General features: G+C 40.1%; 1 protein-coding gene across 1 annotated transcript; it reads left to right on the top strand.

The window, feature by feature from the left end:
* Positions 1-2442: 2442 nt before the first annotated feature.
* On the top strand, positions 2443-13494 carry LOC133413662 (zinc finger protein OZF-like). Its single transcript, XM_061698313.1, has 2 exons — positions 2443-2680; positions 9140-13494. Exons 1-2 carry the CDS (start codon positions 2527-2529, stop codon positions 10588-10590), a joined length of 1605 nt encoding a protein of 534 aa, XP_061554297.1. The 5' UTR covers positions 2443-2526; the 3' UTR covers positions 10591-13494.
* The last annotated feature ends 278 nt before the right edge of the window (positions 13495-13772 follow it).

Here is a 13772-nt window from a genome sequence, read left to right as displayed (position 1 = left end):
TCCACATCACCCTAAAAACCGGAGGTGGGAACGTGATGGTGTGGGGCTGCCTTTCAGCAAATGAAACTTCACATTATTGAAGGAAGGATGAATGGGCAAATGTACCGAGACATTCTTGACAGAAATCTGCTGCCATCTACGAGGATGATGATCCCAAACATACTATCAAGGAAGGTCTGAATTTGTTTCAAAGAATAAAAATAAAGCTGCTAGAATGGCCAAGCCAATCACCTGACTTGAATCCAATTGAAAATCTTTGGAAAGAACTTAACCTCAAGGTCCATAAAAGAAGCAGTCTTCAAGATTTGAAGACTGCTTGTGTGGAGGAATGGGCTAAAATCACACCAGAGCAATGCATTTGACTAGTTTCCCCATACAGAAGGCATCTTGAAGCTGTCATTGGTAACAAAGGCTTTTGAACAAAGTATTAAATAAATACCAGTTGGTGTGTTGAATACTTTTTCCCTGTTTCATTTCACATTATTACACATAACCTAATTTCTGATCTTATTTGTTGTGCTTTCTTTATATGTATGGATTACAAGGGTTGTTCCCAACATCTGGTGACATTTTCATGTCAATAGCACCTTTGGTAATATATTTAATGAGAAAAATAGTGACGTGTTAAATACCTCTTTCAGCCCTGTGTTTTTTTTTTCTACTGAAGGCAGTTTCCCACTGGATCCTAACATATTTTTCTCTTGGGTACCTTACAACATTTTAAAAGTAGGCAGGGGTAAAATTAATGAATACCCTATATACTAATATAAAAAAGAGATCACTTTCCACTAATATCATTGTCACTCAACTCTTGAGTATAAGGGTTAACTTATTGGGATACATTTCAGGTATCAATTTAAAAAGACACTCGAGACCCACTATGGCTAACAGTTTGTTCAGATTTGATTGCTTGTGCAAATGGAGCCTAATGTTAGCCTAATGCTTTGGCTTTTAGCATTTCACTCTTTGGTGTACAATTAATTACAGTTGCAGTTGCACTCAAATTAATTTTAAGGACAAACGTATTGTTTAAACTTTCTCGTAAAAGGTAACTTGGTGTGCTTTGCTCTCGGCATTGCGCTCATTTGTGAAACTCTTAGCCACAGAATACTCCGTTATCTTTGTACTTCAGGGGCTGCTTAACTGCTTAACTATAAAAACCCTGCTTATAAAATTTCCCGCGTCTTGTATCATAACTGCATGCTTCATGTTTGTAACAAACAGTTCCGTGTCAAACTCTGTTTAGGTTTTCACGATTCAGGATTAATTTATTGGAGCAAATCAAACTTACCTCAATACAAGTGAATGGAAGAAATGACAGGGGAGTCCAAGTCAAGAGGGCAGCTCGGGCTGCATGCGCTCATCCAGCCGAGGCTCTTGCTAGTGACTGATATATCTCTATGCAATACTCTTCGATTCGTGTATCATATTCGTTGTTTGTTTAACAAATGATTAGTTGAGTCTTCCACACAAACACTGGCTAAGCCTTGTTGCATAAAGTGCTGATGCCTGTTTAGATGAGAGGCGAAACGTCAAAAAGAACAGTCCAGTTGCGATCGATTCAATGCAATGAGAATGAATTGACCTGGATGAATGAGAATATTCACAGGCAGAAATGAATATTGAAACTCAGTGTTATTAGACTTTTCACTACCCGTTCCAGACAAAAAAAAAGAAAATAAAGCTGTATTTAAATTATGGTGTTTCTATTTTAAAACAAAAATCAAATAACCAATAATTGTTCTATTTTTAATATCTGTTTTATAGCCAATTACCAAAAAGGTAAACAAGGTGTGCCCTTCTTAAGTAAGTTCACATGTAGTTAACCTTTAAGTAGAATACAGTTGTATTTAACCTTTTCAAACTTGTTTTCCAACATTTCTTTAGGTACTGTATTTTAACATATTAATAATGAATTAAGTACAGTTTTGTTTTTGTTTTTTTTCCTATACTTAAGGTCGGCGGCACGGTAGGGGACTGGTACTGATCTGTATCAAATACAGAGGCATGGGGGTGATGGGAGGAAAGTGGGCATCAAATGCACAGAGCAAAATATTATAACGTGTCTGAGAATAGGTCATAAATGTCTTAATTACACATTACACAAAATAAGAAAGCACCCAACTTGAAACTGCACACACTATAACCACCTAGAAACACTTGAACATGTAGTAGTTCACTGCAAGCAATACAATAACCAGAGGAAGAATCTTATTCATCACCAGAGAAGGCTAAAGACCACAACTTTACATTGACAGAGCTTTAAGAGAATCAGTAGGTAAATCAAAGTATGGCATTAATAAATTCCTGAGTGAAACCGATTTAGATAAAATAGTTAGTTAGTGTGTAAGCTTCCGTTGCACACTCCAGTCCAGCTGGTGGCGATAATGTGCCGTTTGCTAACCACCAATAGATTTACTTCCGCATCTTAGCTTCGCTTAATTTAGCCTAGCTTAATTTAGCCTTCAACAAATTGGGACGCGTTTGTGAGCGACTCGCCGTGACGCAAAGATCAAGTGTGAGAGTATGAAGTGTTGTGAGCGACGTGTGAAAATGCGTGCAAGAAGGACACCAGACTACGAGGTCGAATTTTGTGGAACAAAAGAGCAGAACGAGCGACAACGTCAACTACTGGAAACCGTTTTCAAGCCGCAGCTTCGAGTAGTGTTACACCGATCAGGTTTGTTCGCTTATTACTCTCACTTGTTTAGTAAATGCATTCTGAATTGAATGCGTATTACTCCCCCCCCCCCCCCCCCCTCAATGTCCCTGGACGACGACGACAATGTTAAAAATATATATATAAAGCGTAAGGTGTGGGAAATGTTACCCTTCCTCTACCCTTTCTTCCATGCTTTCAAGAACGCTCGCTTAGCATTGTGACAAACACTGCACAGCAGCGATAACGTGTGAGTGTAAAGTGTTGTAAATGTGGTTATCCTGTGAAAATGTATTCACAGAAATGCTGAGAGCGTTGCTGGATATGCGACCAAGTCCGGCCGTCAAAGAAATATGGGTAGCTTTAGACAGAACACGGAGAGGAACTTTGTCGTGCAAAAGAGGAGAACTAGCGACAACGTCAACTACTCGACAGCTGTTTTCAAGCCTCGTGTTGTGTTACAAAGAGCGAGTTTGTGCACTTATTTAGCTCTCTGTATTAACACAATTCCATCCGAAAAGATTTTCCTCGTGGAAGCCTCACTGTGCTTCGTTTCTAGCATCAATATTTGACTATTTAGAACAGGAATTCACAAACTTTGTGGGTCCAGGAGTGGATTTTTTTTTGCCCCCTCAAAGAATCCCCTCATAAGTCTTACATCGCTTTTTGAAGAACAAAATAGCTGAAATATTAAAAATAACAATATGTTGCTGTTTTACCCTTTGTTGTATTGCAAATTAAGAAAAGTACATCAGGAAAATCTTTACATTTAATGACTATAATTAATTTGACCTGATTGCCTTACAAGAAACAGGAATCGAGGGAATTTCACCTGCACTGTCAGTATCACAATATCGCGGTATTATAAGTGCATTTGTATTGTGCTCGTCTCTGTATAAAATAATGAGTTGTTGTGTAGGTCAATTATGGGGGGAAAAAATAATACAATTATATTGAAATCATTATTAATAAAAACATATTTGATTTCAAAACTGTAACCTCAACTTAAACTTTAAATACAACTTAAAAGAACAACTAGACAACAAGTAAAATAATATTAAAAATTAGGCTTTACACGATCAGGATTTTTGGAGCCGATCACCGATCAATGAGTTTAAAACGATCCGATCACAAGATGGTGGAATGTCTATTTAAATGACCTGTTCATTTACTGGATATACTTGTGTACTTAATGGCTCAGAAAATTGCATTTACAATCAATAATGTATCTTTGGTCATCTAGTTATGCCAGTGAGGCATAGTGACAGACAGAACAAATGAATGGTCTTCTATTAGATGGCAGGAAGTAAATACAGTAATTAATGTATCCACTTTTTGTGACATTTTAGTTTGTTGGTGTGCCGTGAGATTTTTCAATTCTAAAATAACTGCGGACAGGGGGTGGGGTACACCCTGAACTGGTTGCCAGCCAATCGCAGGGCATATATAAACAAACAACCATTCGCACTCACAATCACACCTACGAATCAAAAAACAGCTTAAAGCATGCTCAGGGAAGGCAGAACAACATACAGCGGGTTGCTACAGCGCTCTCGCCACTTCCTTGTTACAGTATATACAGACCGTTTCCCAAAAATGTGAATGTCATGGAAAGGTTTATTTCCATAATTCCATTCAAAACGTTAAACTTTCATAGATTATAGATTCAAGCCCCACAGTCTAAACAATTTCAAGTACTTATTTATTTATTTACTTATTTATTTTATTTACTTACTTGCATACATAAATTTTGTGCCTTGAGGCATAATTTTGCCTTCCAGTTCATAAAACCCGCAAAATCAGGACTTCAGCCCAAATTTTGCAGGCCATAAATGTTTTAAACGGAGTGTCACACACTAATCATCTACTAAACTCAAAGCACCTGCACAGGTTTCCCCAGGTGTCAATACATTTCTCCAGTTTGGTTCAATTGTCTCATTTGGGTTCAATATGGGGAAGACTGCAGACTTGGTACCTGGCCAGAAGACCATCATTGATACCCTCCATAGGATGGGTAAGCCACAAACGTTCATAGCTAAGGAGGCTGGCTGTTCACAAAGTGCTTTGTCCAAGCATATCAATGGAAAGTCTAGTGGAAGGACAAAATGTGGCAGGAGAAGAGCCACCAGCAAAAGAGATGACCATGAGTTTTAGTGGATTTTTAAATAGAGAAGATTCAAGAATCAAGCAGAGATCCAGAAAGAGTGGAATGAGGTGGGAGACACGGCTTCAAAAAACACCACATTCAGACGCATCCAGGAGATTGGCGACAACTGTCGGGTTCCTCGGGTCAAGCCACTTCTGAGCCTGAGCCAACGTAGGAAGCGTCTCAACTGGGCCGAGGAGAAGGAGGACTGGACTGTTGGCCGGTGGTCCGAGGTCCTCTTTTCCGATGAAAGTAAAGTGTGCCTTTCATTCGGGAATCGAGGTCCAAGGGTTTGTAGGAATGCATATGCGGTGAAGAACAGAACCCAAGCTGCTTGAGGTCCAGTGTGAAATATCCACAGTCAGTCATGATTTGGGGTGCAATGTCCAGTGCAGGTGTTGGTAAACTTGAATTCCTGATTTCATGGGTTTTATGAGCTGGAAGCCCAAGTTATGTAAAAATAAACAAATAAATACTTGAAATTGTTTAAATTGTGGGCCCTGACTCTATAATCTATAAAAATTATGGAAGTAAATAAACTTTTCCGTGATATTAAATTTTTTTTGGAAAAGAAGAACACCGACGGTCCAAAATACCCGGGATCGCATCGCAAAATGCGACTTAAAATGAGGTCTTTAGCAATGCGTTCCTCATTATCGATCACTTAAATATGCGATGTGCGGCACGACTACTGGTTAGAGCGTCTGCATCACAGTTCTGAGGACTGGGGTTCAATCCCCGGCCCCGCCTGTGTGGAGTTTTCATGTTGTCCTTGTGCCGGCGTGGGTTTTCTCCGGGCACTCCGGTTTCCTCCCACATCCAGAAAACATGCACGGTAGGTTAATTGAAGACCCTAAATTGCCCGTAGGTGTGAATGTAAGTACGAATGGTTGTTTGTTTCCATGTACCCTGCGATTGGCTGGCAACCGGTTCAGGGTGTACCCCGCCTCCTGCCCGATGACAGCTGGGATAGGCTCCAGCACTCCCGCAACCCTTGTGAGGATAAGCGGCTCACAAAATGGATGGATGGATAATTATGCGATGCATGTTTTTAAAGTTTACACACAAATAAAAGCTTTTTCTTAGCGGTCAGCAGCTCTAAAAAAAGAGACTGAACTGTTTATTTCTCGTAACTCAATGAAAAGAGCATCAACTAATAACTGATAAATAAACTGCGTGGCGGAAGCTGTGGACAGCAGAGGTAAACAGAAAGGTGATAGCTGATTTATCAAAAGCAGACCTGTCAAATGTTAGGGAACATCCGCATTTTGTTCTGGGAATCACTGAAGACTGACTCGTTCCAGCCGTAACACTGAGTACAAATTTCTTAAATTAATTCAATGAAATTAACAATTAAAAAAAAAAAAAACCGGTGCGTCAACATTAAACAGTTGCCCAACCTCCCTGCTTTCCGGATACTACAGCTTGGTGCACGCTATCCGGCTACCGAGTCTCAGAGGCGAAAGTTCTCTTTGCGTCCGGTGTCAAAGCATTATAAGTCACTAACTATTGCCTCCATGGCACAGACTATGCTACACTTCTTAGATGAAGGGGAAGATGGGAAAGCCATGCTTAGCATGATGCTAATAGCGTAACTATTGTGGTGTGAAGTCTCCAAACACCGAAATAAGTCATTTGGTGATATAGTACAATTGTCACATACAGTCCCCTCCAAAATTATTGGAGCGACAAGGTCCATTCCTTTGTTTTTGTTGTATACTGAAGACATTTGAGTTTCAGATCAAAAGATTAATATGAGACAAAGGTTTAGAAATCCAGCTTTACCTTCATGGTATTTACATCTAGATGTGTTAAATCAGTGGTCCCCAACCACCGGTCCGCGGACCTGTACCGACCGGGCCGTGAGGCATTTGTTACCGGCTGCAGAGAAAGAATGAACAATTTATATAATTTCTGTTTTATTGCAATTTGCATGTCAATGTGTTTTATTTTTAAAATTGACCGGATCTTCTCCGCCGCAACGGCTGCGTGTCTCAATTGCCACGTCGAGACTGCACAGAACGCTTCCGTTTCCGGTCCCAGCAGGCTTGAACGCTTCTGTTTCCGGTCCAAGCGGGCTGGCTAACGGCGGCAGTGCTCAAAGAACAAAATCATTTCAAAAACTAATTCAGTTCATTACGTTTCCTTAAAAGATTTGTTCAGAACAGAAATTATATAAATTGGTCATTCTTTCTCTGCGGCCGGTAACAAATGCCTCACGGCCCGGTACAGGTCCGCGGACCGGTGGTTGGGGACCACTGATTTAAAACATCTAGATGTAAATACCATGAAGGTAAAGCTGGAATTCTAAACTTTTGTCTCCTATTCATCTTTTGATCTGAAACTCAAATGTCTTCAGTATACAACAAAAACAAAGGAATTGACCTTGTCGCTCCAATAATTTTGGAGGGGACTGTATGTGATATATATATATATATATATATATATATATATATACACACACACACACACACACACACACGCCACAGCCGGTCTGTGAGGAAAAAGGCCTACTCTAAACTGGTCCGCGGTGCAAAGAAGGTTGGGGAACACTGTGTTAAATAACTCCGGAGAGAGCACATTGTGTTGGAAGCCACTCACTTTTCAAGTGATCAAAGCTATTGGAACAGACATGATTAAATTAACGTGAATAACATTTATTTGGTGGCATAACGCTTACCTGCATTAACTGCAATAACTGAGCTGTTTTAAATCTAGATGTAAATACCATGAAATGAAAGGTGCAATTCTGAGCTTTTGTCTCATATACATCTTTTGATCTTAAACCCAAATGTCTTCAGTATAAAACAAAAAGAGAGGAATTGACCTTGCCGTTCCAATACCTTTGGAGGGGACTGTAGGTCTGGGTGGAACCTCATATTTGCGTGTAACCAACTTTGAACAACAAAATAACTGGTAAATGAACACGTCTCTGGAGATACAACTATAAAATAATACACGATCACACAGGAGGCCGGTTGAACTGGAGATGTATTAGTACGTCACTACACACAGGCCATAAATGCAATTTTACTAATAGGCATAGTTTTATAATGAATAATTGGTGGTTTTGATATATTTTTATATTGTAGTTAATGTAAAGTGTTGTATTTTTTTTTTTTGTCTGAAAAGCGCTTACAAATAAAAGACTGACTGATTGATTGATTCATTTATTTCTGTGTTTCAGCTTTCAGCCTTGGGCTTCCCAGTTTTGGTTTTTGGTTTCAGTCAAGAATTTTTATTTCGGCGCCTCACTAATAAATAGCATGCCAGAGAGAGGTATTTACAGAAAGTACATTCCACATAATGTTGTCTTCTTTTCTTATATTATTTAGTTACCTTTACACACTCTCCTTTGATTTTCCTGTCACTCCACTTTAAAAAAGTTGTTCTGTTCGACTGAACGACTGCAATTCTCAATAAATATCCAACAGAATACAAAGAAACCACAGTGGGAGCTTAAAAAGTCCACAATAACACAGTAGAACTGTTCCGGCATAAAAGGGATACAGATCTTCCTTTCTACTTCACCTGACAGTCGATCAGGACAAAAAAAAAAAAAAGCATGAAACACATTTTATTGTTTTACTTCGCCTGTTCTGCTTTGGTGCAGTCCTTGCAGTGCTAGGCTGATGGTCGGAGTCAAAGGCGGAGGCGGCGGAGGAAGGTGGGCGCAGCAAATCAAAGACTTGTCATTGTGTTAATTCTACTCCATATATTTGGAGGTGTTTTACCATATTGGTCGTCCAACCTCCTATCCGCGATAGCCAAACTTTTGATTGCCACTGCATGCTGGCCATTGTTCCATGACGCACACACCCTTCCTGTGTTTTCTTCTTTGTTGGTGTTCGGCGGCTTCTTCCGGTCAATGGACTAGGCATCAAAATTTAGAACCGTAATTTTACAATTTTAACAATCCCAGTTCTAATCAATTCTTGATACTTGATGCCCAACCCCTAGTAAAAAGCAAGAATGTGTTGGATTCATTGTATTTATTTATGAAATTTGTACTGGCCCAGTTTGGCCAGTGTCTATAAGGTACAAGGTGGCCTGGCACAGTGCCATACTGGCCACCGAGCCACCGTTAATGTTGGAGCCTGTGTAACAAGAAGCATAAGGTGGACTTTTGTTGTGATAGTAATAAATTAGACACGGACGATTGATTTTTGACACAGGTCAATGACGTGATGTCATCTTTAATTGCTGTTGCCATGTGACGATGACATCAAGAAGTCTCATTTCTCCCAACCCTCGCCACCCACGAGGATGAGGACCGACGAGATTACAGATAAACAAATGAGATGTGGCCCATATGTGTTTGTGTTGTCTTGCAGAAGTCAGTAAGTATCTTTCTGCTGAGCGACTGAAGCCAGAGTCCCCTCACATGAAAGAAGTGGCGGTCAAAGAGCCCCCCCACATTAAGGAAGAAGATGAGTTGGAGCCCGCCGACATTAAGGAGGAAGTGGAGCCAGAATCCCCCCACATCAAGAGAGAGGAGGAGGAGGAGGAAGAGCATCACCACTTCGAAGAGGAAGAAGCGCCCACCCTCTCATCAAACAGGAAGAGGAGCAAGAGCCCGCCACAAGCCAAGAAAGCCGAGGAGGAAGAGCACCCCGATATCAAACGGGAGGTGCCAGAGCTCCTCCACATCAAACAGGAAGAGGAGGAGGCTATCACCAAGTTACCATCAATTACTGTCCCTTTGAAGTGTGAAGATGAAGATCAAAGTGAGGAGGACAGAGAGACACAGCCTCCAAGCAGCAGCTCAAGTCACCACATGACAGCAGAAGGTGATGGAGACCACTGTGGAGGATCACAAGCAGATAGCTGCTTAGCTCAACTATCAGATAATGCCGAAACAACGTCAAACTCTCATGATAATGATGACGACGACGAACATTCTGAAAATCATAAGACAGGTCACACTGACAACAAACGCTGGAAATGTTCTCAGTGTGAGAGTATGTTTACTTATAAGTGCAATTTGAAACAACACATGAGAATACACACTGGTGAAAAACCTTTTGCCTGCTCGGATTGTGTTAAAACATTCTCTAGAAACCAACATTTAAGAAAGCACACAAGGTCACACACTGGAGAGAAACCTTTACCCTGCTCAGATTGTGGTAAAAGGTTCTCTCAGAGAGAGCGTTTGAATACGCACACTAAAATGCACACCGATGGAAAACCATTTCCCTGCGCAGTTTGTAGTCAGAGATTCACTCGAAGAGACCATTTAACAACACATGCAAGAACGCACACTGGTGAGAAACCTTTTGCCTGCTTGGTTTGTGATCAAAGATTCAATAATAAGATAAACTTAATTCGTCACACAAGAACACACACTGGTGAGAAACCTTTTGCCTGCGCAGTTTGTGGTCAAAGATTCGCTCAGAAGGGAAGCTTAACAAGTCACACTAAAACCCACACTGGAGAGAAATCTTTTTCCTGCTCAGTTTGTGGTCAAAGATTCTCTCATAAGAGAAATTTAATACGTCATACTAGAACACACACGGGTGAGAAACCTTTTGCCTGCTCAGTTTGTGGGCAAAGATTCGCTGAAAAGGCTAAATTAATTATACACACTAGAACGCACACTAGAGAGAAACCCTTTGCCTGCTCATTTTGTGATCAAAGATTCTCTCATAAACAGAGTTTGACAATGCACACAAGTACACACACCAGAGAGAAACATTTTTCCTGTGCAGTTTGTGGCCAAAGATTCTCTTATAAAGATCAGTTTAAGAGACACAAGTGTGCTGGTGAAAACAGCAGTGATCAATAAAGCTTTAAATAAAGTTGTAGAAGAAGTTTCACAGCATTTAATCCATCAAAGATGAACTGTTCTGGTTGTTTTGGAAAACATTTCACCTCTTATCCAAGCCAGCTTTGTCAATTCATGTACCAAGGTTACTGTAGATGGAGCTGTCCAATCTAGCCTTGGTGCATGTACAACGTCTGCTAAAACAACCAGAACAGTCCAGGCCTGACCTGGATGAATGAGAATATTCAGAGGGCTAGATGTCTAATCTGAATACTAATGACTGTGACACTAATTTTAAACAATTGTTGTGTTCTGTCTACTTTGTCTTGTTCATATGTTCTTGTATTCTATGTACCTTCCTAAAAGCCTCCTGTGGACTAGTGTTGAGAATTAACACTCGTGTTAAAACACTTGGAGCAATACATCGGCTTTGCCCAATGTTTTTGTGATATTCCTATCAAATAAGCGAATGATTTAATGAAGTAGACAGAAGAAACTGACAGGGATAAGATGGAAAAAGTGTATTTGTGATTCTGAATCAAATACTGTACAACTTTTCAGACAGTGATAGTAAATTGTATATCAAGGAAGGCAATTCAACGTTAATGACAATGCATAGGCTCATTTTAGGACCCAGGAAGTTACACAACCGGCTTACTACCTGTTGGCATTACAAGAAGGCATGGTGTTCTTCCAGATTTCAGAGCCACCAATATTGAATGGGAATATTCAAGACAGGCACAAACTTTACTGGACATGATCGCCGCACCTGCTTTTGGCCTGTTTTGAACTTCTTATTTACCATCTGCTATGATGTAATGTAACTTAATGACACTGCACAGGTATTAGAGTATCAAACTACCGATTGAACATGATTTTGGGGTTGTGTTGAGTTGATATATGTTGTGTGTGTGTGTATATATATATATATATATATATATATATATATATTAATTATTTATTTATTTTTTAAATTGCATATCATCCCATAATGACAAAGTAAAAACATTTTCAGACATTTGTGTAAATTTAAGCGGCACGGTGGGCAACTGGTTAGCACATCTACCGTACAGTTCTGAGGACGGGGGTTCAAATCCCAGCCTCGCCTGTGTGGAGTTTGCATGTTCTCCCCGTGCCTGCGTGGGTTTTCTCCGGGCACTCCGGTTTCCTCCCACATCCCAAAAAGATGCGTGGTAGGTTGATTGAAGCCTCTAAATCACCCATAGGTGTGAATGTGACAGAGAATGGTTGGTTGTTTATATTTTCCCTGTGATTGGCTGGTGACCAGTACAGTGTCTACCCCGCCTCTCCCCAGAAGACAGCTGGGATAGGCTCCAGCAAGCCCACAACCCTAGTGAGGATAAGCAGTCCAGAAAATGGATGGATATGTAAAAAAATTTTTTTTTAAATTTAAACACTCAAACAATAGGTAAATAAGTATTCACACCCTTTGCTATGACACTCAAACTTAAGCTCAGGTGCATCTGATTTCCACTGATCATCCTAGAGAGCTTTCGACAACTTGAAGTCCACTTGTGGTAAATTCAGTTGATTGAACATCATTTGGAATGGAAGGCCTTGGTCAGAGAGGTGAACAAGAACCCTATGGTCACTAAGGCAGAGCTCCAGTGTCCCCTTGCGGAGATAGGAGAACCATCCAGAAGGTCAACCATTGATAACACACTCCACCAATCAGGCCTTTATGGTAGAGTGGCCAGACGGAAACCACTTCTCACTAAAAGGTACATGGCAGCACGCTTGGAGTTTAACAAAAGGCACCTCAAGAATTCTCACACCTGCACAAACAAAATTCTTTGGTCTGATGAAACCAAGATAGAACTTTTTGCCTGAATTGCAAGCGTCATATCTGGAGAAAAAGAGGCACTGCTCATCACCTGCCTAACACCATCCCTACTGTGAAGCATGGTGGTGGCAACATCATGCTGTGGGGCTGTTTTTCCACTGCAGGAACTGGGTGAATAGTCCGCATAGAAGGTAAGATGACAGCTGCCAAATATGGAGAAATTATTCAACATAACTTGTTCCAGAGTGCTCTGGAACTCAGACTAGGGCATCGGTTAACCTTCCAACACGACAATGACCCAAAGCACACACCCAAGATAACAAAGGAGTGGCTTCAGAGGAGCCTGTGAATGGCCTTGAGTGACCCAGCCAGAGCCCGGACTTGAATCCAATCGAAAATCTCTGGAAAGGTCTAAAAATGGCTGTACACCAACGCTGCCCATCCAACCTGACTGACCTTGAGAGGATCTGCAGAGAAGAATGGGAGAACATGACCCAAAACCGGTGTGCCAAGCTCATACAGACATATCCAAAAAGACTTGAGGCAGTGATTGCTGCCAAAGGTGCTTCAACAAAATATTAAGCAAGGGTGTGAATACTTATGTACCTATTATGTTTACATTTTTAATACATTTGCGCAACTGTCTGAATTTTTTTTTACTGTGTCATATGGGATATTTTATGTAGATTTTTTTTTAAAGAAAACTATACTCAAATCAGCTTTAGAATAACTGTAACAGCAAAATGTGGAAAAAAGTGAAGGTGTGTGAATATGTTCTGATAGCACTGTATATATCATATATACCAATAACTGCAAAGATTTTCTACGTAATTTGTCTGTTGTTTTCATTTCACTCATTATTACAGAGTCCTGTGCAAAGGTTTTAGTAACTTTGTTATGAAGCTAGCAAAGCTAAAAATCTAAACCCTGTTTGTAGCAAAGACAGCAACCGTGATACTGTATGTGCAAAGTTAAAAATTCCACGCTCCTTTATAAAGGATTGTTTAGGAAAACAAACTATCATGAAAATAAAGTGCAATAATTGCAGTAGTAATGATTTTATCTGTGTTCTGTTTGGGACTATGGTTTTTAATAGGTAAATTGGTTTGTTTTGCTTGTATATAATTGACAAAGAACTGTGAATACTCATAAATGATACTTTTATATGGTGGTGGTACACTTATGCAATGATTTTGAAATGTAGAGTATATCAATCATATGGTTGTGGTAATGCTCAAAATTAAGTGGTTTTCCCGGGGGAGGAACTGGCCCCTCCGAATCTTATAAGTGATCAAATAAAAGTAAAGCCTTTGTTTTTTTTGTTTTGTTTTCCAAATTCAATTGTTTTGTCCACTACAGCATGTTGGGGACAAACCTGTTCATAGTAACATATTTTGCA

Source organism: Phycodurus eques, chromosome 15, assembly GCF_024500275.1.
Source record: "Phycodurus eques isolate BA_2022a chromosome 15, UOR_Pequ_1.1, whole genome shotgun sequence".
NCBI lineage: Eukaryota > Metazoa > Chordata > Actinopteri > Syngnathiformes > Syngnathidae > Phycodurus > Phycodurus eques.
Note: the sequence above shows the minus strand (reverse complement) of the source record. Positions and strands in the feature narration are given on the sequence as shown.

Excerpts from the sequence above, each read along its gene's own strand:
- LOC133413662 (XM_061698313.1), top strand. The coding sequence starts at position 2,527 with ATGAAGTGTTGTGAGCGACGTGTGAAAATGCGTGCAAGAAGGACACCA. Across the intron at positions 2,681-9,139 it reads AGTAGTGTTACACCGATCAG|AAGTCAGTAAGTATCTTTCT; the intron begins GTTTGTTCGCTT and ends GTTGTCTTGCAG.